Source organism: Camelus ferus, chromosome 12 (assembly GCF_009834535.1).
Source record: "Camelus ferus isolate YT-003-E chromosome 12, BCGSAC_Cfer_1.0, whole genome shotgun sequence".
NCBI classification, from domain to species: Eukaryota; Metazoa; Chordata; class Mammalia; order Artiodactyla; family Camelidae; genus Camelus; species Camelus ferus.
The window spans coordinates 63,837,020-63,863,551 of NC_045707.1; the positions used below are offsets into that span (position 1 = coordinate 63,837,020).

General features: G+C 36.1%; 2 protein-coding genes across 3 annotated transcripts in view; one reads left to right on the top strand and one right to left on the bottom strand.

Moving 5' to 3' along the window:
• Positions 1 to 1,543: 1,543 nt before the first annotated feature.
• On the bottom strand, positions 1,544 to 14,761 carry THAP2 (THAP domain containing 2). The gene is made up of 3 exons (XM_006191105.3): positions 14,461 to 14,761; positions 8,008 to 8,203; positions 1,544 to 5,607 (listed from the first exon to the last, which is right to left on the bottom strand). Exons 1-3 carry the CDS (start codon positions 14,529 to 14,531, stop codon positions 5,251 to 5,253), a joined length of 624 nt encoding a protein of 207 aa, XP_006191167.2. The 5' UTR covers positions 14,532 to 14,761; the 3' UTR covers positions 1,544 to 5,250.
• A 636-nt stretch (positions 14,762 to 15,397) lies between these two features.
• ZFC3H1 (zinc finger C3H1-type containing) overlaps positions 15,398 to 26,532 on the top strand; it is a 46,631-nt gene continuing 35,496 nt past the window's right edge. For both annotated transcript variants that reach the window (XM_032493757.1, XM_006191106.2), the window contains exons 1-2: positions 15,398 to 16,027; positions 20,516 to 20,932. In XM_032493757.1, coding sequence (XP_032349648.1) covers positions 15,430 to 16,027; positions 20,516 to 20,932 — 1,015 coding nt within the window. In that variant the 5' untranslated portion in view covers positions 15,398 to 15,429. The remainder of the gene's footprint in view (positions 16,028 to 20,515; positions 20,933 to 26,532) is intronic.

The following is a 26,532-nucleotide window of genomic DNA, read 5'->3' on the forward strand; positions in this document are numbered from 1 at the left end:
CATTTGCTAGCAGCAGAGAATTTCTGGTTAAGCATTTCCTGAGATGTATTTATCAAGATATTAGTAAGTATGTTACCATCCGCTACCACCTCCAAAATACCTCTGATCATTGAGAGATCATTAAGGTTGAGAAATTTTGTTTCTTTATAAGACTGTGAGAATGCACTTAAGGTGCACTAAACTTGACTTCTGTTTAAAATTTTCCAGCAGAGTTAATTGCTTTACCATAGATTCCTTTCCTTCAGAAAACATGACAGTTTAAGAATTTTTACCGTAATCAGAGCAACAGACTGAAAGTTCATTGTTGGACTAGTAGTCTTTAAATCTCACAATATAAACACACATTTAAGTGTTAATTGACATAAACATTCTCTAGCATAGACCTGTGGTACATAATACCAATTGTAAAATTCATCCCAATGGTAAAAGAGCACTTACCATTACTAGGAAAATAGCAGTGGATTCTATCTACAATCCCTTTGAATCTAAGCCAAAGGAGTGGTTTAGATTTTCTAGTATCTGCTAGGAAAAGTGTGCTAGTATTTGAATGGCTAATATATTCATATCACACCCGAGGCCCAAAAAGAAAAAGAACAAAACACACACACACACACACACACACACACACACACACACACACACACACACACACACACACACACACACACTGCCTTGAAAGAACTCAGAAAATGAAGGTAGATATGCAGACAATAACATTATAATAAGATGACGACTTTATCCAAGTTATGTATAAAACAGGACTCAAGGAGAGAAGCACTTATGTCACTTTGGTATGTTAAGGGAAAGTGTCACAGAGAGGGGAGCATCAGAGCTAGGACTTAAAAAGATGACAGGGAGTTGGCTAAATGACCAAGCTAAGGAAAGGGCAATATGTAAGGATTGGTCGTTAAGAGAGCGAAAATAGAAGTTCATGAGAATAGAGAATTTAGAGATAACAAGATCTGAAATACTAAATAATTAAACTGAAAATTCATCTGAGAAGTAGGCATATTTGCTTTCTTGACATTGAACCCAAAGATTTTTTTTTTCTTACCTTTTGGAGCACAAATTTTAAAAGCCTAGAAGTAAGTTAAAGGCTGATATGTCATATTAGATCCAACTCATTCTAAAAGGACATTAGGGAGAGGGTGGGGAGCAGTGGGGGTAGGATAAATGAGTATTTTTTCCTGTAGACTCAAGGACAGGAACTATGTCTATCTGGTTCATCCTAGTTTGTTCAGCATCTCTTAGTGAATGTTAAAATAGTATTTCTTGAATTAAAGCACTACATAATATTTTAATAACCAGAAAAAAATCAATAAAAGAAAATATCTTATTTCCTTGTTATTAAAATAATGCTTTGGTAAGCAAATCTACAAATAAATCTTCATGTGGGCCTCAAATAATCGTCAGGACAGACGGTTTTCATAGTCCTTCATATATCTGGTGTAGACTGCATAACCAGTATTACAAACAGTGCAAATAAACTATAATGTATGTTTAGATATAATTTGAGCCATAAAAATGAAAATGATAATTCTTCTTCAGACTTTATATATCTTTATTTTGCTTACAGTTTCTTTCACTTCAGGGAGAGAGACTTCTACAGAAGCATTTTAGGAGATCAATTTAGGGGAAAGATTCCCACAGAAATGTTTCTGTACATATTTTGGAAATAATCAGCATTACAGTAATTTCCTTGGAGAAATTTTTAATATCAACATACTCAGGATGTTTTTGTGAAAAGAATATGCAGTTGTTTAATACAAATTATAAAATCATTAAGTTTAGAAAGTTTCCAACTGTCTAAATACCAAAAGAATCCCATATTCTGGCATAAAGATGAACCATTTTCTGTATTATACCAAAATTAAAATTTACCCGTATTCTAACACTGAGAAATGAGATAAAAAACCAACATTATAAAGTGTAACCTAGAAAAGATAACAATGACTTCATAGACCATCTTTACTATCTATATACACAACATTTTTTATTTTAATTTTTGAGACACACGACTTGCCCTGTTTTAATGATTCATATATTTAACACAAGGTTATAATGTGAAGGGCAGAGTAAAGGATTTGGAGGCCAAAGACCAGTGTCACCTAGAACTTTCGAGATTACTACATTTCCACCCCCTATGCCAGGTGCACATTGTAAACGTCTGAATGAATAAATAAATTACATTAACAAGGATTTCTTTATCTATACATTGGAGATAGTAGCACCTACCACACAGACTATTTGTAAAGAACAAGTAAGAGAGCTAATGGGTGCCACAATGTTTTGTTAGCTTTAAGACTCTGAGTTAAAATTATTTTTAAAAAGTTGTGTTAGTAGGGATTGTTATTTTGTAAAAATATCAAATGTCAAATAAACTCGAATACTTAGCTTTGATAAAGTATTTTATTTAGTTATGTTTTCCTTTTAACTAGATAACACTAACAACAAATTTGTTCAGTGTTCATTTTAAAGGGAAAAAATGCTTTACAATTCATTAAGAAAACACTGTTATGTAATTCAGGTCAACAACAATGTCCTACAAAGTCTCTTCTGGTAAATCATTATAAAAAGAAATCTGTTTTGTTTCAAAAGAAAAGTATTTTATAAAAAGGTCTAAAGTTTACATGTTCTCCTTAAATTCCAATTCAACAGTATTTACCAAAGTATGTCACACATCCTTCTTTCATAGCATTTATCATATTGTATTGTAAATAATGTTTGCTTCTCTCAAGAGACTTGGAGCAAAGTTAAGGGCAGAAAATTATGTCATATTCATTTTTATGTCAAGTTCCTAGCCTTTGGCTGGTTCTTTGTAGAGGTTAGTGTCTAGTAGACACAGAATGAATGACAGATGTAGAGCAGAGGATATATGTTGTGTCCCGCAGAGGACAAAGAGCTATTATTTTGATTAGTTTTATGATATATGGTCTAAGTGATAAGAAGTTTATCAACAAACTGAAAACAGGATTTTAACAGATTCCTTTTAGGTTTTTCTCTATGAATGAAAGTAGTTTTAAAAGTAGATGGATATATGTTAACAAAGCATTTGATGCAGGGCAACTTTGGAGCATATTATCCGAACTGTAACATGAAAATGACATGAAAAAAAAAACAGCAAAAAAATAGGTGGTGTCGAATAGTAATGAATGAAGTCTAAGTAACTTTGCCAAAAGCTTGTTGTATTTTATAATGTTTTACTTTTTTTATTTTAAAAATGTTACATTAAGATAGCAAGAAATTATCATAGAGGGACTCACCCTGCATTAGTATTTTGTTTTGTATCGGGGAGAGGCAGTGAACCATATAAGAGTTTATACTTAAAAAAATGTAGATTATGTTTAAATGATTATTTGCCCAACTTACTTTGGGGTAGAAATGTGTTCGCTGTTGATTATATATGAAACCACATAAAGATAGTTAAAACATGTAGTGACAGTTCCAAGGAGCTACATCCAATATTTAAGATAAAGATAAAAAGACTAACAAGGTTTATACAATACACAGAATTTTCATAAATATTTTAAGTGCCTGACGATAACTACAACAGACATTTCCTACCTTTGCCTTTGTGAATCTAGTTGCTTGGGAGGCATTCCTTATAAAAAGAAAGAGTGCTGGGGGGAGGGCATAGCGCAGCCGTAGAGTGCTTGCCTAGCATGCATCCAATGCCCTGGGTTCAAATAAATAAAAAATGTTATTACCCCCCCCCCAAAAAAGAAAGGATGTTAATGTAAAAAGACTGTCGCTAGGATCTAAGCAAATGTTACAAAAAATAAGTTTTTTTTTTAAATCATAAAGTAGCCATTACCTTGTAGGAAAGATATGCAGTAATATGTGGTTATGTTTATGTTACTTTCATATGGTGGTGTCAGAAGCTCAAATCAGGCCTGAATAACCTGACTGTACAATAATAAGTTTTTACACGATTTGACCAAAGCTGTTTAAAGGGAAGAGTTCTTATTACACATTTATCAGGTAAAATAAGGCAAACCCTTTAATTGAGTGGAAACTATAAGAATAGTTCTGATGTTCTATTCTGTATAATAATTAGCATCTGCATAGCTTTATCACAGACACATGTATTTTTATAGGGAGCTACATTTCATTTCCCCTGTGCAGTATGGCTGCTCTATTTGACTCTCACTAAAAAAGGAGATAGAAAGCAAGCTGATATGTAAGATAAATTGATTCCATTTTAGGTTATAAGTTGTGAAGGTATAATATGGTAAGTACTTTTCTATAATTCAATGCTGATGTGGGTTTATGGGGAAAAAAAAGAAAGCTTAAGAGTTTTGGTATTAATACACAGGGGGAGTATTCCTAACATGGAACTTTGTAGCCTGTTTGCCTATTAATGCATCAGTTTTGAAACTGGAGATGTAATATTTTTATTATGAGAAAAATGTAGGATACATTTATCTTTTTGTTTGATTAAAGTAAAAGCTGGATCCCAATCTCTGCATTATTTCATAGCATATTTTCTTAGAAGGTGAATATACATATCAGCTACCAGTTTTTACTAGTCTGAGGTACTTGAGGCCTTACCTAGTGTAGATGATTCAAGGGTACTTCACATTCAAAAATAGTATTTTCAAAATACTTTACAAGCTACTGCCAAAGCTAATTTTGTTTTCAAGGCCATGATTAGTTCACTTTTACTGATAAAAGGACAGTTTAAATAAAAGAACCTGCCCTGTACTTCAGGTTTTTTTCTATAATTTTTCCAAATCACAGTGCCAATAATGATTTAATTAATACAGTTTTAAAGTCATATTTCATGTTGGTTAACTCCTACTAAGCATCTTATTTAGAATGTAATATCCCAACTTTGGTACAGGAAAAATTTTTTTTCTAATGTAAATTAAACACATTACTTGTCATAGACTGTTCTTTAAAGTAGTTTAAAAAGACAAAAACACAAAACATCTCGCAAACATACAATTTCCTAGCAAAAAAATGTTAAGTACATAATTCTCACGTAAGGCACTTCCATTCTCATTCAAATAAGTTGCATAAAAAGTTTTCAATTGTTTTGTAATCAGATGTTCATAAATTATGCAGTAATGATGTTACTTCAAGTAAAACTTTATTAAATATCCAATTTTGGAATAAATTTCCTTAAATATCTTTACCTTTGAATAGAATGAAGGATGAGCATCAAATTCTATGCAGGGTAATCTTAAATGAAGGTACTCTTGGTCTGTTTTAGATTTAGAGAATTGGTAACATTTTTCCTTGTTCATCTCATTCAAGAATCTTGAAATCTTCCAAAGGAAGACTGCTTAAGGCGGTTGGTAAAATGTGTTCTGATGTGCTCTTAGGTGATAAGCTGTTTGCTTCTAGATTCTTTATCAAGCACGTGGCTTTGATCCAACGTCGAGTTGCTCGGCGTTCTTTTTGTAGGCAAGTTTTCATTTTCCTTCTTAAGCTTGCTATTTCCTTTTCCAGTTTGATTATCCTCTTTTTTGCCTCCATAGGATTCCTAAAGGCATAACTGTGTTCTAGTAGTACTTGCTGACTGCTAATGTTTGATTTTAAATTAGATGGTCCAGTTGGAGTACAACTCTTGTTCTTCTTCAGAAGATTCCTTGACTTGAGTTTCTGAGCCAAATAAAATTAGAAGGTTGAACATAAATTATGGAATATCACACATAAGTAAATTTTGTCCAGTTTTGGATAACAGTATTTAAACTGCTCTTTTAAAAACTGATTCTAAAAGTTTGATAGGCAACATCAGCAGCCCATCTCATAATCATGGATTCAAGTTTCTCAGCTGGTTGAATTAACTCCAGTCACCTATTTCTCTTTACTTTCTCTCTCCAGAGGGATACAAGCATTGGTTTGGAAATAAGACTATGGACTTCCAAGGTCTCTTCCAAATTACTGAGTAAGATTCTATAGACTTAAAAAAATCCTTTGCAATATTCCCCCTAAGGCCAATATAGCATGCATTGAGACATTTGGTTTATCTGTGATACTAATTTGATTCTCTCAATCTGATTAATATTTCAGACCTCTGGTCCTACTTAATAAAAACATATTCCCAAGCATCAGTTTGGGAATGGATTTATTTGTTGATTGTTCATAGTTAACATCTTACATTCCAGAATCTGGCTAGGAAATTTCTGCCCAAATCAGAGACCTGAGGACCTGTTTTTGGGAGGTTACTCTTTTTTTTTTTTTTTTTTTTTTTTTGGTTTTTTTTTTCTTGAAGAGGGAGGTAATTATGTTTGTTTGTTTGTTTGTTTATTTATTTATTTATTTATTTATTTATTCTTAGAGGAGGTGCTGGGGATTGAACCCAGGACCTCATGCATGCTAAGCATGTGCTCTAGCGGTTGAGCTATATCCTCCCCCTTTCCTTTATTTCTTTCTTTCGATCAGTCAAGTCCTATTAATTCTACCTCCTAAATATCTCTATCATGAATCCTGTCTTCTCAATCATTCTTAATGCTACTTAATGCCCACATCAGGCCCATATCATTCATGTCTAGCTTGAATATATTAAAACCTTATTTACTGATCTTTGACTCATTTTGATCCTCACTAGTCCCTGTTCTGCCACCAGAATAATTTTCTAACAGATTTGATGTTTTTATACTGGCTGAACTGCTGTTTGCCTCCCCATTATCTAAAGAAAAAAAAAATCTTTACACGATATACTATACTATTTAGGGTCTCACCCATTATGCCATTCACCATCTTGATTTATATGCCAGCAACATTAAACCACTGATAGATTATCTTCCCAGATTAGCTCATAAATTTGTGTCTTTCATTCATTCAACAAACATTTATTTAAATGCAGGAATTCCTTTATGAATTCCTGGGGACACAACATTGAACAAATAAAAGAAATATGGTTCCTGTCATCATGAAACCTACAAATGGCACTCCCGCTGCCTAGGGGAATTGGCAGGGACTCTTTTTTGATCTTTATATCCTCAGTATCGAACTTAGATTTTGACATAATGTAAAATTCAGTAAATATTTGTTGAATGAATAAATGATCAAAATGTCAAAAACAAGGTGTACTTCAAACTCAATAGATGTTTGAGTGTGTACTACATGCCAAGCACTGGTTGAGGTACTGAGGATTCAGAAGTGAAGTTCTTGCCTTCCTGGAGCTTTTCTAGTACCTGTGATAATTAGTTCACTACAGTCTCCTGTCCTGTTCAGGTAATAGCTTGTGTACATTTACAAATTTAACTGTCACTAATAACTCAAGAAAAACAGTGGTTTTTCCTCTCTCTGAGAAAAGATGTCCTTTTCAAAGCTAAACTCCCTTTTTGTTCATTCTACTCCTTCTTAACCTTTTAGGGGCCCTGTCTTTCTCAGCTAGCTTTCCTCTCTGATCAGATCTTCCCTAACTAGACAAAACATTGTCTTAATACATTCATACTATACCTTAATTCTCTTCTTCCTTTTAAGTATTACTTGCTAACATTTATTTTCCACTCAGCCCTTAGCTCATTAGCTTTTGTTCTCATCATGCTTCTGTAGTTGTCCTCTGCAAGGTCAGGAACGCTCTTCTAAGTTCCAAGCTCAGGCCCAGCCTAAAAGCCTCAGCTCTATGAAGTTTCATGTTATGCCTCCCTCTGAATGTATGTTCTTTGGTGTAACTCTGGTATTCTTTGGGTGTGCTGCTCTGAGAGCACTTAGCACACATTATTTGTATGTTGTCTTAAAATCAGAGCAGAGCAATGCTGGAGGTTTCATTATTCACGATTTCTCAGTTTTACCAGTGGGTCAATTATGGATAATAGTTGGCAGTAGTGTAAAATTCCAATATAGTACACAATTTGGATTTGGGAAAGAATATTAGAGTCTGGAGAGCTGAGCTCCAATTCTAGCCGACATCTTTATTGCACAATTTTGCAACTTTCTTGAGGCATATAATTATACATGAATTTCAGTATATTCTGAATTGTTCTGTTTTATAAGCAAAAAAGGGTGAATTCTAAAAATGGTAAAATGGAGTAGAAGAAAAATATTACCTACCATAGACTTTATATGGGTACAAAAATCAAAAATGGTTGGAACAGCATCCATTTTAAGTCGTCGAGTTTGTCCTGTTAGGTCAAAACAGGAGGCTTCAAAGTGCTTTGAACAAAGAAAAGTATGTTTTCCTGGCACAAAATTTTTGCGCCTAACCAGGCGAACCCATTCTTTTCTTCTTTTAGGATCCAAAGGAAACCTTTAAAAAAAAAAAAAAAAAAAAAGAAAAGGCAACTGAAATTCCAACTATCATGCTTCTGGTTGCATCTAAATGGTTAAAAGAAATTTTGAAAGGTGACAATTTGGTGTCTTTCATTTACATAAAAGTTTTTTAACTTTCCAACATTTAGACACTGGAACAGGAATCAGTAATGCCAATTTTTATAAGTTGTAAACAAATTAATAAAAAAACTGACTTAAGTGGCTTAATTTTTCAGTTTTAATCCCAAACTAGTCTTCAACAAGGGCAGTAAAAATAATCAAGACTAAATTGATCTATATCAAACTTACATAGAATCATTGTAAGCAGGAGTAATTTTACAATGCTTTGATCTGCTGCTAATGTATGTGGTCAAGATAATATCTACAGATTAAATTTTATCAAGACAGATTCTGATATTCCTTCCTCTGTGTTCCTTCATTATGACACTTACCACACACACTGCTCTGTAATTTTCCATTTTAATAAATTCCCAGTGAAATCAAAGTAGATTAAAACTTTCTTGAGGATAGGGATCATTGTATCTTTTTATCTATCTTTAATATTTACACAGTGCCTTGCAAACAGTAGAGGCTTGACAAAAATTTGCTTAATTAATATAAATACAGAATATATAAATTAATAATTCACTATATTACTTCTATTAAGTTAAACTACATATATTAAAAAAAAGAAAAAGAACTCTTAAGCTACGCAGTACAGTAGAAAGTATAATTATTACAAAAAGTAAAATGCTGATGACAGGTCCAGCAGTAATGTTTTTCCTTTCATATTTATTTCAAATATAAAATGTAGTGATATGTACCCAGTGTACACCTATTAAGGAAAGAAAAATATAAAGGACTGTCTAAAAATTCTAGTGGTAACTGTTGGCTGGACTTGGGAATTAAAGTATCAACATTCACAGGTAGTAAGTTTGAGTTGAATTCTTTAGTTTGACTGCCTTTTCCTTTAAGCATTAAAGATGAACTCACTAGGGCTTAAAAAGAACCATTAAGTTTATGTTAGAAGATCACGTGGCTCAGAAACTCCCAGCTGAAGCTTCACTAGGTAACAGCTTTGGCTCTATCAGATACCCGAGGCTTGCTCAAATTATCAGCAGGGAGGGGCACTAAGAGATGAAAGCCCAGATTTACTGGCAAAAACCATGCTGTCTCCTGCTCCCATCCCTCACAATCCCAGGTACACCCCGATCTGAAGATACTAAAATTTGTACGTCGCTCTGCAGTTCACATGCTTTCATATTATGCACATCTTTTCCTATTTCATTAGAAACCTCTGATGGAGAATTTCTCTACTCTCCCTAGCCCTCACCTTTTAATAATTATGTATTCTCACTTCAAAGCTCTCTGTTCTAATATTTAATGATTCGGAAATGTTTCCTGAGCCTAAGCTAAAAAATCAGGCTTTAGTTTATAAGCACATTTTTTTTCTTGCTGGGTGCCTTAATAAAGGCTCAACAAGTAAGTACTATCATTGTATTAGAACCTATATGTATAAGACTTCAGATATGCGAAGACTGTCTTTTAGATGCTTTTCAACCCCCCCCCCCCATTTTTAAGCTCTTTTTTAAACTAAAAAAGTTTTAAATTATGAAACCAATGCCTCCAATTGAACCTTAACTTGGTCAAATTCTTCCTCCTTCTTTTAAGACTCAGTTTAGGAATCTCGTCTTCCTAAGAAAGCTTTTCATGATCAGAAGACTTGATTAGATGTTACTATATCATATAGCACTAATACAACTGTATTCTAATTGTTTACTTTTCTATCTCCACCAGTAGATCATAGGTTTCTCCTGGTTAGGAGCTGTTTTTCACTGTTTTTCCTGTTAACTAAGCACTCAATGAACTTCTCTCTGAACAAAGTAATGGAGTTATTTTGGCATTACTAAATAATCTTTAGATTATCTGTGTTGAAATAAAATGATAATCAACAATTTTATATTTGATATTTGGGTAATGTTTTATACAGCATTAACCTTAATCATTTTTTGCCATGTATTGTTTGGCTTTTTCTCAGTATATTCAAAGGGTGGGAGAAGTAACCCATTTATTATTTAAGTAATAGTAAATTCTGTAAATATTAAAAAATTACTGTGGTGTTAACAGATGGATATATTCTTGTCTACACAATAGAACTAAGCTTTCAGAAACATTAGATGTTTTGGAAAATCACTCAGTATTTTAAAGAATGCAATTTTGCTTGGGTTTTTAATAAATAGATTAATGTCACTTACATTCAAAGCACTGAAGACATAGTGGTAAACAAACTTGACCTACCTTTATGATATCTACCTTGTATGAAGGGTATACTGTAATGGGAAAGGGAGAGAATCAAAGAGCTTGATGTAGTAGAAAAGACTGGCTGAGAACACTGTCTCTGGAATCAAACCAGGTATCAATCCTGGCTCCTTCACATAATAGCTGGCTGACTTTAAGCAAGTTGTTTAACCTTTTTAGGCCTCGGTTTTATCACCTATAAAGTGAATAATGGCACCTAGTGTGATTCCAGGGATTAAATGAGACAATGTGAATAAATGCTTAGCCCAATGCATAGTACATGGTAAATACTAAATAAATGCTGTTTTTTATTATTATAAAAGTAATGACAAGTATCATGAGTGTTATGAAAGGGTAAGTACAGGATTGCATGGCACCATTAAACAGGAAGAGCTAATCTAGTCAAGAGGCCCTAAGAGTACAAGTTAGGGAAATTCAGGTGGGAGTAGTGAAGAATGTTAACAGTATCTTGGGGACAGGGAAGAGTGTTATGACATGAACTGATGATGGAGGGCCTTCTAAGTTAAAAAGTAATTTTAAACTTTATCCAAAATGGCATTGGTAAGCCATTAAGAGGTCTAATTTAGAAAGCTGATTGTTAACAGAAAATATTTAAACTAGTTGTCAAACACAGCCATTATTAAAAATTAAATTATGTACATTTGCATTTAAATAAGTTAAAAACAAAGGTAATAAATACTAAAAATCGATCACTTACTAATTATTTTAGCATTATCTATATTCTTGAGGTATTGGTGCCTGTTACACCTGTATGGAATAAATGCTATAGAATAGGGTAGTACTGCACATTTCTTTCCAACTCCATCATCAGTGATGTCATGTTGGTAGCTTAAAGCCAGCCATGGTAGGAGTACTTATATCACGGAAATTGGGCAAACAGTACAAATCAGGGCTTTTCCCCTTCCCTGGAGATCCTGTTGTTAAACATTTAGCAACACACCATTGATTACAGAAGAGTAGTTAGAAGTGCATGAATGGAAGCAGTGAACCAGTTAAGAGGTTGTAATAATCCAATCAAGAGGGAATGCTGAGAAATCAAGGGAGGATGACCTCCCAGTTTCTGAGTGGATGGTGTGTCTGTTTACTGAGAAAGGAATACGGGAAGTAGGGTAGGTTTGAAAGAAGGGCAAGTTCATTACCAGTTTTAGTATGTTGAATGCGAGAACCTGAAGAGACCAGGGAAACACTAAGACACTTCACTCATTAGAGATTTGGACTGGAGGTATTGATTTGGGAGGCATCAACAAGTAACAGTTAACTGAGACCACAGGAACAGTTGCAATCATTTTGATAAGAGTGGGAAGAACTTGGTCGAGGGGTGGAGTGAGGGGATGGCAGAGGATACTGAAATTAGACTACACGAGGAAGATGAAAATCACAAAGCTAGTGTCAAAAGTTCAAAGTAGAGAGTATTTTAAAGAGTATATGATCATAGGCCATGAAAAAAGGATGCAGGAGCGGTAATTCATCTCAGCAAGAGCAGTTTCAAAAGATTATTGGAAGACTTAGGTTGGAATGGGCTGAGTACGAGATAAGAAAAATGGAGGCAGTAAGTTTAGGCAACATAAGTTGTACATGGGGATAAAGAAATTGTGAACGAAAAGTACTGCAAACCACACCAGTAAACAAAGAATGCTGAAGCCATCAAGTCATCAGCGGCTGCCGCCACCCCTCAGTAAAGACAAGCCTGCAGCCCGGCCTCTGCAGCCACTCAGTGGTGCACTCTGAGGGGAATCAGAATAAGAAAGGACAGGGTACTGGCCCTAGATAGCTAGATGCTTGTTAAAGGAATGAATTCAATGAGCCCAAATGTTTGCTCCCTCCCATACATAGAAAAGCACTCAATTCTTTAAGTTGAGATGCCTGGTTTTCTTTAGATAACAAGTAATCTTTTATTCCAACTATCTGGTCTTTGTTGTAACGCTCCTATGTAACCTAGCTCCTCTGCTACCTCTTCAGAGCAGTCCCTTAGAGTGATCTGAGGAGCTGTCATCCCAGCTCGAGTCCTCCCGCCAAATAAAGCAACTCTCAACTTTTAGGTTATGCATTTATTTCAGTCGACAAAGTCTACCAATGTCCTAGGAGAGGAGTGAATTAGATGTTGTTTGTATTTATGAAATAGGAATGTATTTTTATTATAAATTAGGACCAAAAGTTCTGGGGTTACATGTGAAAATGTTAATTTCATAGCAGGCAAATGGTAGAAAACAGAAAGGAGGTATGTCTGTTAATGTACCACCGTGCATTTCTTAAACATTCAATATTATTGGTGTCTTGACTCCTCCCTCTCCTTCATCTTCTAAATCAAATTACCACATATGGTAGTTTCTCCTCAAACATTTCTCAAATCTGTCCACTTCTTTCCATCCCTACTGTTAGTACCACTCTAGTCGACGCCACTGGGTGGCCTCACCCTTGTTTTACTACAGGTTCCTAACTTTTTTCTCCACCAGCTCTCACCTGTTCTAATCCAATGCTGATTGTGCCAACAAAAGAAGTACACTGTATCTAATAGAAGTTAGCTTTGTAGCAGGATTTCCCTCTGAAATAGTAGACACATTAGCATTTTGTAACAAGCTCCTTTCTCATCAAATTCATCTCTTGATGCTTGACCAGCACTTTAAGGAACACTATAATTCTCCGCACTGCAGCCTGAGGGCTTTTTAATATGCAAATCTAATCATGCCATTCTTTTTAAATCCTCCATGGCTTCTCAAGTACTCATTGGATAAAACAGAAAATCCTTGAAGTAGCATACAGGACCAAATCTCTGTCACCTTTTGGTCCCATTTGAAACTTCATATTCTTTGAGAAGTGTTGTTCTTTCACTTTCCAAGGGTAAGGTAGGTCTTCCTGAAGGTCTCGTCTGTGGCACTTAACTGTATTTATTTACATCAGTCTTTCTCGTTCCAACCCCAGGAGGGTAAGAATTTTCTGGATCCCTAGCACAATGTCAGCCAAATAAGAGCTTGGTATATATGTGAGAAATGAATGAATGAAGCACTGTATTTGCATGAAGTAGATGAAAAACAAACACGGACAAAGATTTTTTTTTTTTTAAGTGGTAGCTTTTAATAAGGGGACATGTTTAGTCATAATAAGGTGGGGAGAAACGTCAGGGATGTAATTTTCCACATTCTAAGATCTTACTAAGTTGTGAGATACATAAAACCAGAATTGTTTCCACTTAACTTTTTGAATGCTTCTTTTCTTCAGGCATGTGGCAGGCACTTGCAGAGAAGGTAAACATTTACAGAGTAGTAGTATATCGCATGTAGTGTTCAAAGCGCTTTCAAGAGTTCTGATTTGACAGAACTAAAAAATTCTGATTGCTCTTCCAGCAAACGAAGGAAAAACGTAACCTAGGTTCTTTTTTTTTTTATACTACTCTGTTCTAGTAAGAATACAAAGATTATCTTTTCCACTTTCATTAACATCACTTAATTCCACAGCTATCAATGATGACTCAAGTCCTCCGCAGCTACTGTACGTGACTATTAAAAATCTAAATGCTTCCCGTGTCAGTTCAGCTATTGAGAAACAACTAATTTTAACGGGAACACAGCAGGCTGTTTAAGTGACTGCTGACTTGAACAAGAAGATCTCGCTTCCTCTTAATGGCGTCATTTATGTTAAGACCCGGTCTAATACATAGGCGTTAAAGAGTAGAAAATTAAGGTATCCTCCTGTCACTTCTCTAAGCAATGATCACCGTACAGAACTTGGATCTCTTTTCCAAAGTGAGTAAACCTTCCTCAAAGGGAGAAGCAAATTGGACAGATTTGAGAAACATACACAAAGGGCAAAAATGATGCTTCCTTGCTACTCGCCGGCTAGCGAAGTTACTAGAATGAGCAGACTCCCGTTCTTTCCGCACAAGCGACACACCGTCCAGGCGCTCCCGTTTCCGTCACCCCCACTCCCCGCCCAGGTTACCTGTGGAAGCTGATGTTAATGTGCTTGTTGTAGGTAGTGGCACAGCCCGCCGCGGCGCAATTGGTCGGCATTTCCCGTTCCCCCTCATTCGGCGCTGTCTTAAGCCTGATCTGAGGCGCGGGCTGCTACCCTTACTCAGGGCAGAGACTGGCCAAGCGAGGCGGGGACAGGGCCCACCGAACTGAGCCGTCGGAGCTGAGGGGGAAGAAGGGGTCTCTGTGCGTGTGTGTTGGGGAAGGCCGGGGGGTGGGGGTGGGGAGGAGTGTCAACCTTTCTCTTTATTAATATGGCGGACTCGAGCCAGCGGAGCTGACAGTTCTGGAGCTCCAGTCGCCTCCGTCTGCCCTCACCAACATGGCGGACGCAACCCGCTCCCTCCCCGGCGCCCAAAAGGGAGAGGGACTACTGCGTCTTTTTGGCAGCCATCCTCGGAGCAGTTAAAAAGAGGTGTGTCTCCCCCATTACTACAGAACTCTCTCACGGCGGAGATTAAGAACAGGCCCCCCTACCCCGCCACGCACCCAGAAATCCCAAACCAGAATTTGGGGTGGGTTTGAGCCAAGGACTGGAAGGACAAACCCGAGGCCACAGGCAGGAAAGGACTACAACTCCCAGCGAGAATCGCGCTGTCCTAAAGATTATCGCGTGACCCGGGAGCCTTGTTTCCTGCGTGCCCCAGGAAGTGACGTCACGACCAGAGCCACTTCCAGAGTCCCTTTCTCGCGAGGCGGAAGAGCCCTGATCGCGGAGGAGCAAGGGGGCGCTAGGGAAGGGAACTGGGTTGCGACGGTCCGGCGAGAAAGAGCTGGGGTGCGGGGAAGTTGGGGAGCAGACCCCGCTAGGTGTCCGAGTAGGGTAAGGCCGCACCGACCGGGTCCGTTAGGAAAGAAGGAAACCGAGGAGGAAAGCAACTGTCGGGCGGATCCCCGGACCGAGAGCTAAGGTTGTGTGGCAGGCGCTGCTCCCGGGATGGCGACCGCAGATACTCCGGCCCCGGCCTCCAGTGGCCTCTCGCCCAAGGAAGAAGGGGAACTCGAAGATGGGGAGATCAGCGACGACGATAATAACAGCCAGATACGGAGCCGGAGCAGCAGCAGCAGCAGCGGCGGCGGGCTGTTACCGTACCCGCGGCGAAGGCCTCCTCACCCGGCCCGGGGCGGTGGATCCGGCGGAGGCGGTGGCTCCTCCTCGTCGTCGTCCTCTTCTCAGCAGCAGCTGAGGAATTTCTCACGCTCGCGGCACGCGTCGGAGCGAGGCCACCTCAGGGGACATAGCAGCTACCGACCCAAAGAGCCGTTCCGGTCTCACCCGCCCTCCGTGCGGATGCCTTCGAGCTCACTGTCCGAAAGCAGCCCCCGGCCGTCCTTCTGGGAACGGAGCCACATCGCATTGGACCGTTTCCGTTTTCGAGGCAGGCCTTACCGGGGTGGGAGTCGCTGGAGTCGGGGGCGAGGAGGGGGCGAGCGAGGAGGCAAGCCCGGGGGCAGACCTCCTCTGGGAGGAGGAGCGGGATCCGGATTCAGCAGCAGTCAGAACTGGCGAGAGCCCTCTCCACCTCGGAAGAGTTGTATCCTTAACGTGGCGGTCTGCCCTGGGTGTGTCACTTACTGAAGTTCCCTTTAGCTTCATTACTAGGTCTATGGGATGAGTAACTTCTCTGAACCATCAGAACCGCTTATTTGTCACTGTCAGTACACTTAACGTCAGTGGTTTTTTGGTAATCCCCATGTGTCAAACTGTAGCGTTGTTTCTTAAAAATACTTTATTGGGTATATTGCTTTTTTAACATTAACGTGTCTTGGATGGGGGCCAAACTAGTGGAATCTAAGACTGTAAAATCAGACTTGTAATAGTACGTCAGAAGCCCAGGTTTCATTAGCCTTGGGTTTTGCTAGTACAGGAAGTTTGTTTTTATGTGAAGTTCACTTAGATTGTTAGAGGGAGAAAAAAATACTAGCCGTAAAAAGTTTGGGGAACACTGTTACTTACATCATATCAGACTGTCACATTGAAAATTGTGAAGTTTCATTTTGCATAATCCTACCGTTTTTATTGATAGTTCGGTTTTTACCTTTCTTGATTTATTCTTGCACATTGCTGCTTTTTAAAGTAGGGGAAAAAACCCAACTTTATTAATTCAGAAGTTTGAAATTCATATATCTTTTGGGAAAACTTTACCTCCTTAAATTCTTTATTTCTTACGTTCATATTTTGGACATTTTATAATTCCTAGTGCTGACAAATGTGGGCTAGAGAGAGAACGAAACTTAATAGCATTTTTATTTTAATATTACAGAAGCCATGGGGTTTATGGGCAGGGTGGAGATTATGGAGAGGTTGAGAAGGAAAATATCTAAATATTTGATTTTTGTCCCCTCTTATCTCATTCTTAGTTATCGTTAACATTCCTGAGTTTACTTATCTGAGGGTTTGCTAAGGTTTGCACATTTTACGATGTGTTTGTAAAACTATGTCTTGACTTACTCCATGGTAACGCATAAAATAGTTGGTTTACTAAGCACTTTTATTACTGGCTGTAATTTCCATGGGGTAATGATTTTTTTTTTAATATAGTGATTATATATGACGCTTACATATAGTGACATTTGGGAGACACTCAACATTATTTTGACAGAGTACTTAGGATCGAATAGTCTTTCCCAGATGTTATAATAAAAGGGGGACAAGAAATGTAGATTTAGGTAAGTAGTAGCAGCTATGGTGCTCATAGTCTGGAAAAAGTGGTACTACCAAAAGTTGGGTTAAGAGCATTCCAGCATTGTTTCAGAAAAAAAAAAAAAAATTACACAAGTATTTAACTTTTAAAAAGAGAATGTTCTTTCTGTAAAGTTAGAAAACCTCTAACATATTTTTTTTAACCAAGGATTTGTTGTCAAATCTGAGTCTAAAAACAGAAAGGCTTATTTAAGTACATATATGTGTATTTTTTAAAAATCCAGCGATGAAACTTGTAATTTGTGTTGGAGAAACAAATGTAAATAATTACAGTTCTGTGTAAAAAGTTCAAGTTGAGGTATTTACAAAGTACTGTGGGAGTTTAAAATTTTTTCTTAGTTTATTTTATGTTAGAGAAGGGAGTGATGATTGGGTTTGCCTGGCTCCTGCCTTTTGCCTTCTCTCTGTCCATTCATTCAGTACCACTTTGGCCTCTACCACATACCTTTATTAATTGTTAAGCTTATATGTTTTTATTAATAAACAGGCATATGATGTTGTGAAACAAGTACAGGAACATATCCAGCCTGACTTTGGTAGTAACTTATCACAAATGAGCTGTCCTGCTGTTTTTCTTTTTACAGATGTTGCTCTGAAGGATAATTGGTTTGGTTCTCTGCTCACTGTTTTCCTCATGAAGTATCATTAATCCATCCCAGAGGTGGTATTCTTTATACGAATTTGTGAAGGAAAAAGTAGCTCCCAGCCACTTTTGTATAATGTGAGCAAACAAAATTTGTAATATAAAATTTTACTAATTTAGATTCGATACCAAGATAGTACTAGGTTTTATTCATATTACCACTGTGTGATTGTAATAATGACATTTTAATTTTACAGATATTGCAGTAAGAAGAAATAAGAGCTATTCTGTGACTCATTTCCATAATCTAGAAGTGAAGTTGCATGAGTACAGGTGGTTTTTTTTTTAAACTTTTTTCTCTGTAATAATTAAGGTTTATTAGATGCAGCTTTAAAGAAACAGAATACCAGATTCTGTTGCAGTACTTATTTTCATTCTCATTCATTAAAAAATTTCCTTAGTGATAGACAGTTTGTCAGTCAGTGTTACTGTTTGTCTCCTTTGGATGACTACTGGTTTGAACTTTCAGATCTGATCAGAGCTAACATAATTAGGCCAGGGTCCCTTATCAGTAGAAAGTCATTCCACTTTCACCTGTAGTTGTAAAGATTGAACGGCAGTTCTTTTTGTAAATCAGGTTTCAGTTAGAAATTGCCTCTTGACAAATTTAAAATTACATCTTTTAAGTTTTGGTTTCATCTTAGCTCTTCTGTGTAGATAGAAGTAGGAGATTTTGTTTAGCCTTGAAAATTAGTTGGCTATAACTTAATTGCTTCTTTTCGTTTTTGTCCTTTAGTTATTTTGTTATTTGTTAGTGTACTGAATCTTTTCCCTTTGCAGATGTTTCCAAAGTCTCTAGTCATATTTTTTTAAGTTACTGTGGTTGTGTGTTTAGATGGCTCCATTGAAAAAGTGAGATGTAAATGCAGATAATTACAGAATTTGTGTACAGAATGTGATATTGGTGTGGAGGAGAACATAATTCTCTGGCTTCACGTAGTAGGTGACAATTGAATTGGGGTCAGTTTGAGGAACAGAAAAACCTATACACAAAGCTATGTATAAATTGTAATAAACATGGAAGAGGTGAGATTGGAAAGGAATCATGATGGCATATGCCATTATAAGGATTCTGAACTCTATTCTTAGTGAGAATTAAACTAGGGAAGAGATCTGATCAGATTTGTGTTCTGGAAAGATTAGTTTAGCAACTGGATGGGAGATGGCTTGTGGGAGATAGAACCGCAGATCTCTATCACCAGGCAAAACTATGGGAATGCATTAGAACACTCAAAATGAAAAGATACAGGGTAAGTGAAGCTCGCTGGTGACTACCACTGTTGGAGGAGTTGAGAGAGAAAGGAATTGTGAAGATATAAAGGAAAAAAAAAAGAGGGAGACAAGGGGCACAGTGGAGTTATGGAAGCCAAGAAGGAAGTGGTTTACAGTGTCTAATGCTGCAGAGAAGTCAGGTAAAATAAGGTTTGAAAACGTGACAGATAATGGAAAAAAAAAAAAAAAAAAAGAAAAAGAAAAAACATGACAGATAAACTTAGCCAGCAGAAGCCAGATTCCATTTGAAGAGTAAGGCAGATAATGAGAAACTAGTATTCTCTCAAGAAACTTAGCTCTAAGGAGGAGAGATCAGAAAACCAAAGATTTACTAGAACAGCTTTGCTGCAGAACTGTTAAAGATTTTCAGTTGTAATGCTTATTTAGTTTCTAAATTATTTGTGGTGATTCACATTCTTAAATTGGCCATTAGAGAAGTTTAAAAATATTTGCAGATTGCTTGTTGGGTAAGTTAGAAGAAACTTTATATCCTAGCCGATTCAAATGATCTGTAAATGACATTGTATTAAAACCACGTAAAGTACTTGTCTTTTCTTTTGTTAATTTCTAGGTTAGAGAAGTGAAGTGTAACACTTCTCCTACATATGAAATTTTTTGAGTAAATTGTAGTTTGGAACTTTGTAGCCATTTCCAACCAAGAAGTTGTATTTTATGTATCACTATGTTAGAGAAGAAAAAAGGCCCAAAATAATTGGTTTAGATATCCTTATCTTCAGGGGAAAATTAGTTTAGAGGATACAGTTTGGATATAACTTAAAGGTTTTATTTATTTTTATTGTATAACTGCCTTCATTGTCTTAGTTGTATATATGTTGGATATTAGTATACTTTATGAGCTCTAAGATTATGTGTTAAATTTTTAATACATTTCCTATTCATAATTTAGTCTCAACTACTAATTGTCAATGTTTATTTTTATATCAATTTTTTTAAATTTGAGACAAGAGAAGAAACTAACTAAAAAGAAGAAACGTTTTCTCCTGATTATGTGAAGTGTAAATTATCCACATCTGTAACAAACCATTCAGTTTCTCCCCTCTTCCTTCAGAAAGGAATCTTTAACATCCAGCTCATTATGGGCTTTCCTGATAACTACAGAAGGAAAGATGCTGTGATCTAAGTAGGTGGAGTGCCTGTGGATACTGCTGGTAGTAACTGACACTAGTGGTTTTGTAAGTGGACTGTTTGTAGGGATACTTGTTAAATTTGAAATGTGGGCATGAAAGTGGGCATTAGCACACGTGTTAAGTGGAATTTAGTCATTTAAAAATATCAATTCATCTTGAAAAACAGAAAGGGAGACAGTTCATTCATAAATTAATGTGTTTTTGTTAAATTAACTGGAAAATTTTTGGAAACTGGTTTCCTTAATATGCTGTTCAGCCAAAAGTTTTGGAAGATCTCCATCAAGAAAACAGAATTATTCATCAAAAAGTGAAAACTGTGGGGAAGAAACTTTTGAAGATTTACTTCTGAAGTATAAACAGATACAGTTGGAACTAGAGTGCATCAATAAGGATGAGAAGCTAGCTTTGAGTAGCAAAGAGGAGAATGTGCAGGAAGATCCCAAAACATTGAACTTTGAGGACCAAACAAGCACTGATAATGTCAGTATTACAAAGGACTCAAGTAAAGAAGTAGCTCCTGAGGAGAAAACACAGGTCAAAACTTTTCAGGCATTTGAATTAAAACCACTCAGGCAAAAATTGACTTTACCAGGAGACAAGAACCGGTTGAAAAAAGTTAAAGATGGAACAAAGCAGCTTTCCCTGAAATCTGACACTACTGAACCTAGTCAAGGTAATGGAATTAAAAATTTCAATTAGAGATTCTTCTTTCTCTAAACGGGTAACTAGTTAATTTGGCAGCATACTTCATTGAAATGATTCTGATGTTTTATATGTGAATTCTTTTTTGCACTTTCTACATAGACAGTCAGTACTGAATGATGGCAAGTTTTGTTTCATTCAGTCTCCCTTTTGGCCTTACCTGCCTGTCAGGACTGATAATACAGTTTTTAACATAAGCGATAGTAGTGGCACCTTTGTTCCTAAACTTACAGGAGACCCCTTGCCATTTACTTTTTTTGCCTTGCCATTTACTTTTAAATGTAATGTTGGCTAAGTTTTTGTAGTTATCTTTTATTGAGTAAAGGAAATGTTGACTCCCCCCCAACCCCGCGCCAGTTTCTTGTTTGAAATTTTCAGCATGAATAGATGTTGAAGTTTATCAAATCTTTTTTATTCATTATGGAGAAGAGCATCTAATTTTTCTCCTTTAATTTATTAGTGTAATGGATATTATTAGGGTTTTGGTTTTTTTTTTTTTTTTGGTGGTGTTTGTTTGTTTTAAGTGGAGGTACTGGGGATTGAACCCAGGACCTTGTGCATGCTAGGCATGCACTCTACCACTGAGCTATACCCTCCCCTTTGTAATGGATATTATTGATTTTTTTGTAGTGTTAAACCACCCTCGTATACTTGGGATAAATCCAGCTAGTTGATATTATGTCTTGTTTATACATCATGGATTTGGTTTGTTAATTTTTTCTTTACCTCTTTTTTATGAATGTATAATTTATATTCAGTAAAAATTTACCCTTTTCAGTGTATAGTTCTTTGAATTTTGACAAATGCAGGCAGTTGGGTAACAGTTGCCAGCCACCACTATTAAGATACAGAACAGTTACATTTACTCCCACTGATTCCCTCATGCCACCAACCCTCCCTGGTAACTACTTACCTGTTTTCTGACTCTGCTTTTACCTGTTCCAGAATGTCATATAAGTGAAGTCATATAGTACCTTGCCATTTAACCCCAGCTTCTTTCACTTAGCATCTTGTCTTTGAGATTCATCCATCTGGTTGCATATATCAGTAGATGATTCTGTTTTATTGCTGAATGTTCCATCGTATGGCTGTGCTACAGTTTGTTTATCCATTTCCCACTTCAGGGACATTTGGGTTCTTCAGTTTGGGGCAGTTGTTAAATCTTCATAAATGAAGGTTTGCTAATCTTTTATTTGGAATTTTTCATCTGGGTTCATAGCCTGTAGTTTTTTCCCTTTATCCTTGCCAGGTTTTTGTACAAGATTTTGATGCTCACAGTGAGTTGGGGAGTGGTTTCTTTATTCTCTGGAATAAGTTTTAAGATTGGAATCATTCCTAGGATATTTGGTAGATCTTTCTAGTAAAATTATCTGGGCCAAGATGGAGTTTTTTCTGGGAAGGTTTTAAACTACTGACTGTTCATATTGTCTATTTCTGGTTTAGGTAAACTGTATTTTTCTAGTAATATGTTTGTTTCCTTAAAGTTGTACTGTTTATAAAAAATTATTCTTAAGAATCTTACTTCTTCTTATCTGTAGTATTTGTAAGTTGTGTCTTCCCCTACCTTTAAAAGATTTTCCCAGAAATAAGTATAAATTTTTGGTTCTCTACTATTAGCATCTTTTTGGGCTATAAAATTCCTACTTTAGTTGTATCTCAGTTTGTGATATGTAAATATTTTTTCGTTCACTTCTAATTGTTTTCTAATTTTTGTTATTCTTTGGCCTGTAGGCTATTTGGAAGTGTGTTTCTTAACTTCCAAACATGTAGGTTTTCTAGCTATGTTTTTTGCTATTGACTTTTAAGTCAATCCCATTGTTGGAGAGTGAGAGCTGTATGGTACCAATTTTTTGAAATATTTGTAGAGACTTGCTTTATTGTCTAGTATGTGATTGATTTTTGTAACTGTTCTTTGTTTGAAAGGAATGTATGAATTGTTATTGCAAGCTTTTATGTTCAGATATTCCTTCTAAGATGTGAACATTTTTTGATCTGCTTAGTCTATCATACTGAGAGGTCTGCTAAAATCTGCCACTTGTGATGGTTGATTTCTGGTTTTCAGTTTTTGTTTTAAATACTTTGAGGCTGGGGAATTTTAAATACTTTGAGGCTGGAGAATTCTCGTTATTATGTAGTGACCTTCTTTATCTCTAGTAATGTTTTTCCCTAGAAGGCTATTTTATCTCAATTGCTGCACCATCTTTCTCTTAAGTATATATGTTTTGTATATCATTTTCCATCCTTTCAGTCTTTCTGTATCCTCATGTTCCAGATGTAACTTGTGCATTCTGTAGAGCTAGATTTCAATTGTAATTTAATCTAACAATCTTCTTTTAACAAGAACATTTGGTTTGTTCACATTTTTTTCATGATTACTGATATTGGTATTTATTGCCTTTGCTCTTTTTTTCTCTTTTGCCTCTTTTGATTTTTTTTTTATACATTCTTATGCTCTCCCTGATACACAAGGACTAACGCCTACCATTTCCTGTGCATTTAACACTTTCTTGGCTCAGTCTTCCTTCTATATCTAGAATCACTTATACTTAAAATACATTTTTTTGGAATTTGCTTTACTGTCTGCTATATAGAAAACTTTCTTCTGTTTATCTTCTTTTAAAGACGGTTTTTCCTAGGCTTAGAATTCTACAGTGGTTAATTGTATCCTCAGTATATTCAAGATATTTCCTGGCTTCCATTGTTGATTTTGAAAAGTCAGCTATTGGTCTTAATAGTTTCTAATTTAAAGGTAACCTGTCTTTTTTTTTTAAAGTTACTTTAAAGATCCTAGTTTTGATTTTTGTCTTGATAATCTGTAGTTTAACTATGCTGTATTGTAGGTTTTTTTTGTTGTTGTTGTTGTTGTTTTTTTTTTTTTTTTTGTCCAGCTTGGGATTTGTTTTGCTTCTAGTTTTCACTGATTCTGAAAATTGTCATTATCTCCTAAAATATTGTCTCAGACTCTTCCTTTTTGGAACTCTGTATAGATGTATGTTATATTAAATCATCTCACTGTAGCTCTCATTTCTCCTAATGTTGTTTAAGTTTCTATCTGTTTATGACTGCTGCATTCTGGAAGATTTCCTCTGGTGTATCTTTCAGCTCACCTAGTTCTCTCTTTAGCTATGTCTGATTGGCTTTAAGCCCACCTATTGAGTTTTAAATTTCAGTTATAGTTTTTATTTTAGTATTTCATTTTTATTTTGTTTTCTAAATCACTTTGGTCATTGTTTTTTATTTTTTCTCTCTCCTTATTTTCCAAATTTATCTTTATTTCTTTAAACATGTTAACTGTGGATTTGTTTTGTTTTCCTCCTTTGCCTCCTAATTTTCTATATCTGGGTCTAATTTCTGATGGTTTTGCTCTTTCTTCTGGTTCTCATTTTTCGTACCTTCTTTTCTTGAATGTTTAGTGATTTTTGTTTTTTAAGTGAGATGTCCATTTTCCTTTGAACATTTCTGGTAAAGATTTTTGGAGGCCTGTACAAAGGTGGATTTCCTACAGAGGATTTACTTTTGTGGCTGTTAAGCAGCTAAGTAGGCTTTTGATTTGGGACTGCTCTATATTTGAAGTTTTCAAGGCAACCCATGTGGTATAAATTTGGTTGCAAACCCAAGTGGTGACTGATTTTGGTTACACGTTCTTTGGGAATTGTTTTTTGTTTTTCAGCTTAGGACCATGGTTCCAGATAGGCAGTTTTGAAAATTATACCCCAGTGAGATAGAAGAGATATGCAATAATTATGGCATATAGTAAGAATGAATGAAAGCCTGCAGTAATGCAAAGAAAGGATCGAATGTCTTCAGTTGGATTTAGAAAGGTTTTATAGTGGTTGAAATGTTTGATATATGTCTTGGAAAATGAATCTTTCTGAGAAATCAGAAGGAACCAAATGAGCAGATGAAGGCACAGAGAACTTTTAAAGGATATTGAGATTGGTCTAATATGGGTGCGACGTGGGATATATGTGTGCTTTGGAGAGGGGTTGGACATAAATTTATAAAAGGATAGATTGAGATTGGATTGCAAAGGGCCTTGAATTTGAATGTCTTGCTATGGAATTTAGATTTTCTTTAAACCTTAGTTGGGCCATCAGATATTTTTAAGCAGGAAAATGATGTCAGTTTTAGAAAAATAACTGGCAGCAGTGTAGAAGAGAGATTGGATGAAAAGAAAAGCTAAAATTTATCTGAATCAAGAGATTATATGATTAGTGCTAAAACATATGTATTTCCGTACCCTAATCTTCAGCAAAACTTTCAGCTCTGCCATTAAACTTTTAAATTGTTATGGGTCAGCTTTTTTCCCTATTTCCTCTCAACAGTTCTTCTAAACCTTTGTCATTTCTTTTAGGGTTTTACTCAACTTTTATCCCTGTTGTTAGCCAATGAGCTTACCTCCTATTTCAGGTGATCTCACTCAACTTTCAGCTTTTCACTTCCTGCTTGTAAACTTACATCCATATCGATTTTCATTTCAGTTCCTCTGTTCTGAGGAAGTGGTACCCTTCTTGTTTATGGCCACTTTGTTTTAACCTGATTCCTAGCTCTTAACTTCTCCCACCTTCTCTGGGACTTCGCTCTGTGTATTGTTTATTCTGATTCATCTTTAACCACTTTCTCTTAAGGGATTCTTATTATAAACATATTTGAGTTTTCCATCCCAAAATTTAAACAATCCTTCCTTCCATTGTCCCTTAACTTCTTTTTAACCAGACTTTTGGAAAGGCTAGTCTACGGTGCTTCTTTTCACTTTACGTCTTGTTCTTAACTCAGTGCATTTTGCTTTTCTGCCCCTATCAGAATACTGAAACTATGGCACAGTTACTTTGACCTGATGGCAAAATTCATTTTTGATTTTCATTCATTTTTTAGTTTCATTCTTCCATTTATTCAAAAATTAGTTGAACACTTTATTCCAGAGTCTTATAAATTCATCAGTGAACAAAATAGACAATCATTTATGCTCTCATGGGGTTGTATTTTAAGAAGGGGAGACAGTAAATACGATGAGTAAATAATAATTATAGAAAGAGAAAAAGCCTAGGAGGGTAAGTTAGGATGGAGATAATGGGTATAGGCTGCAGTATTAATGGGTGATCAGGAGAGCATGAATTTGGAGGTGAGATTTAAACAAAGATTTTGAAGATAGTGGGGGAATAGCCAGTTGGATATCTGGGGAAAAGAAGTTTCTAGGCAAAGAGAATAAATAGCTGGAGCACTGATTTTCCAACTGTGTCCTTTGGGCTTTCTTTACCTGGGAACTTGACAGAAATGCAAATTATCAGGCCCAACCCTAGATCTACTAAAGTGGAAACTCTGAAAACGGAGCTCAGCAATCTGTATTTAACAAGTCTTCCTGTTAATTCTAATGCCTACTGAAGTTTGAGAATCACTGAACTAGAATAATGCACCTTAGGCAGAAGAGTTGTGGCATATTTGGGGAGTAACGGGGAGACCTGTGCCACTAAAGAAGAGAGAGTTGGGGGATGAATAGTGGGAGAGGTCAGATGTAATAGGTTGGGACATATAGAGCTTTATGAGAACTTTGGTTTTTATTCTAAGTGAGAT

What these genes read in the sequence shown, in the direction of transcription:
- THAP2 (XM_006191105.3), bottom strand. Translation starts at nt 14,531, where the DNA reads ATGCCGACCAATTGCGCCGCGGCGGGCTGTGCCACTACCTACAACAAG. An exon ending in ATTAACATCAGCTTCCACAG is followed by an intron (nt 8,204 to 14,460) that starts GTAACCTGGGCG and finishes TTTTTTTTAAAG; the next exon opens with GTTTCCTTTGGATCCTAAAA. An exon ending in GTACCCATATAAAGTCTATG is followed by an intron (nt 5,608 to 8,007) that starts GTAGGTAATATT and finishes TATTTGGCTCAG; the next exon opens with AAACTCAAGTCAAGGAATCT.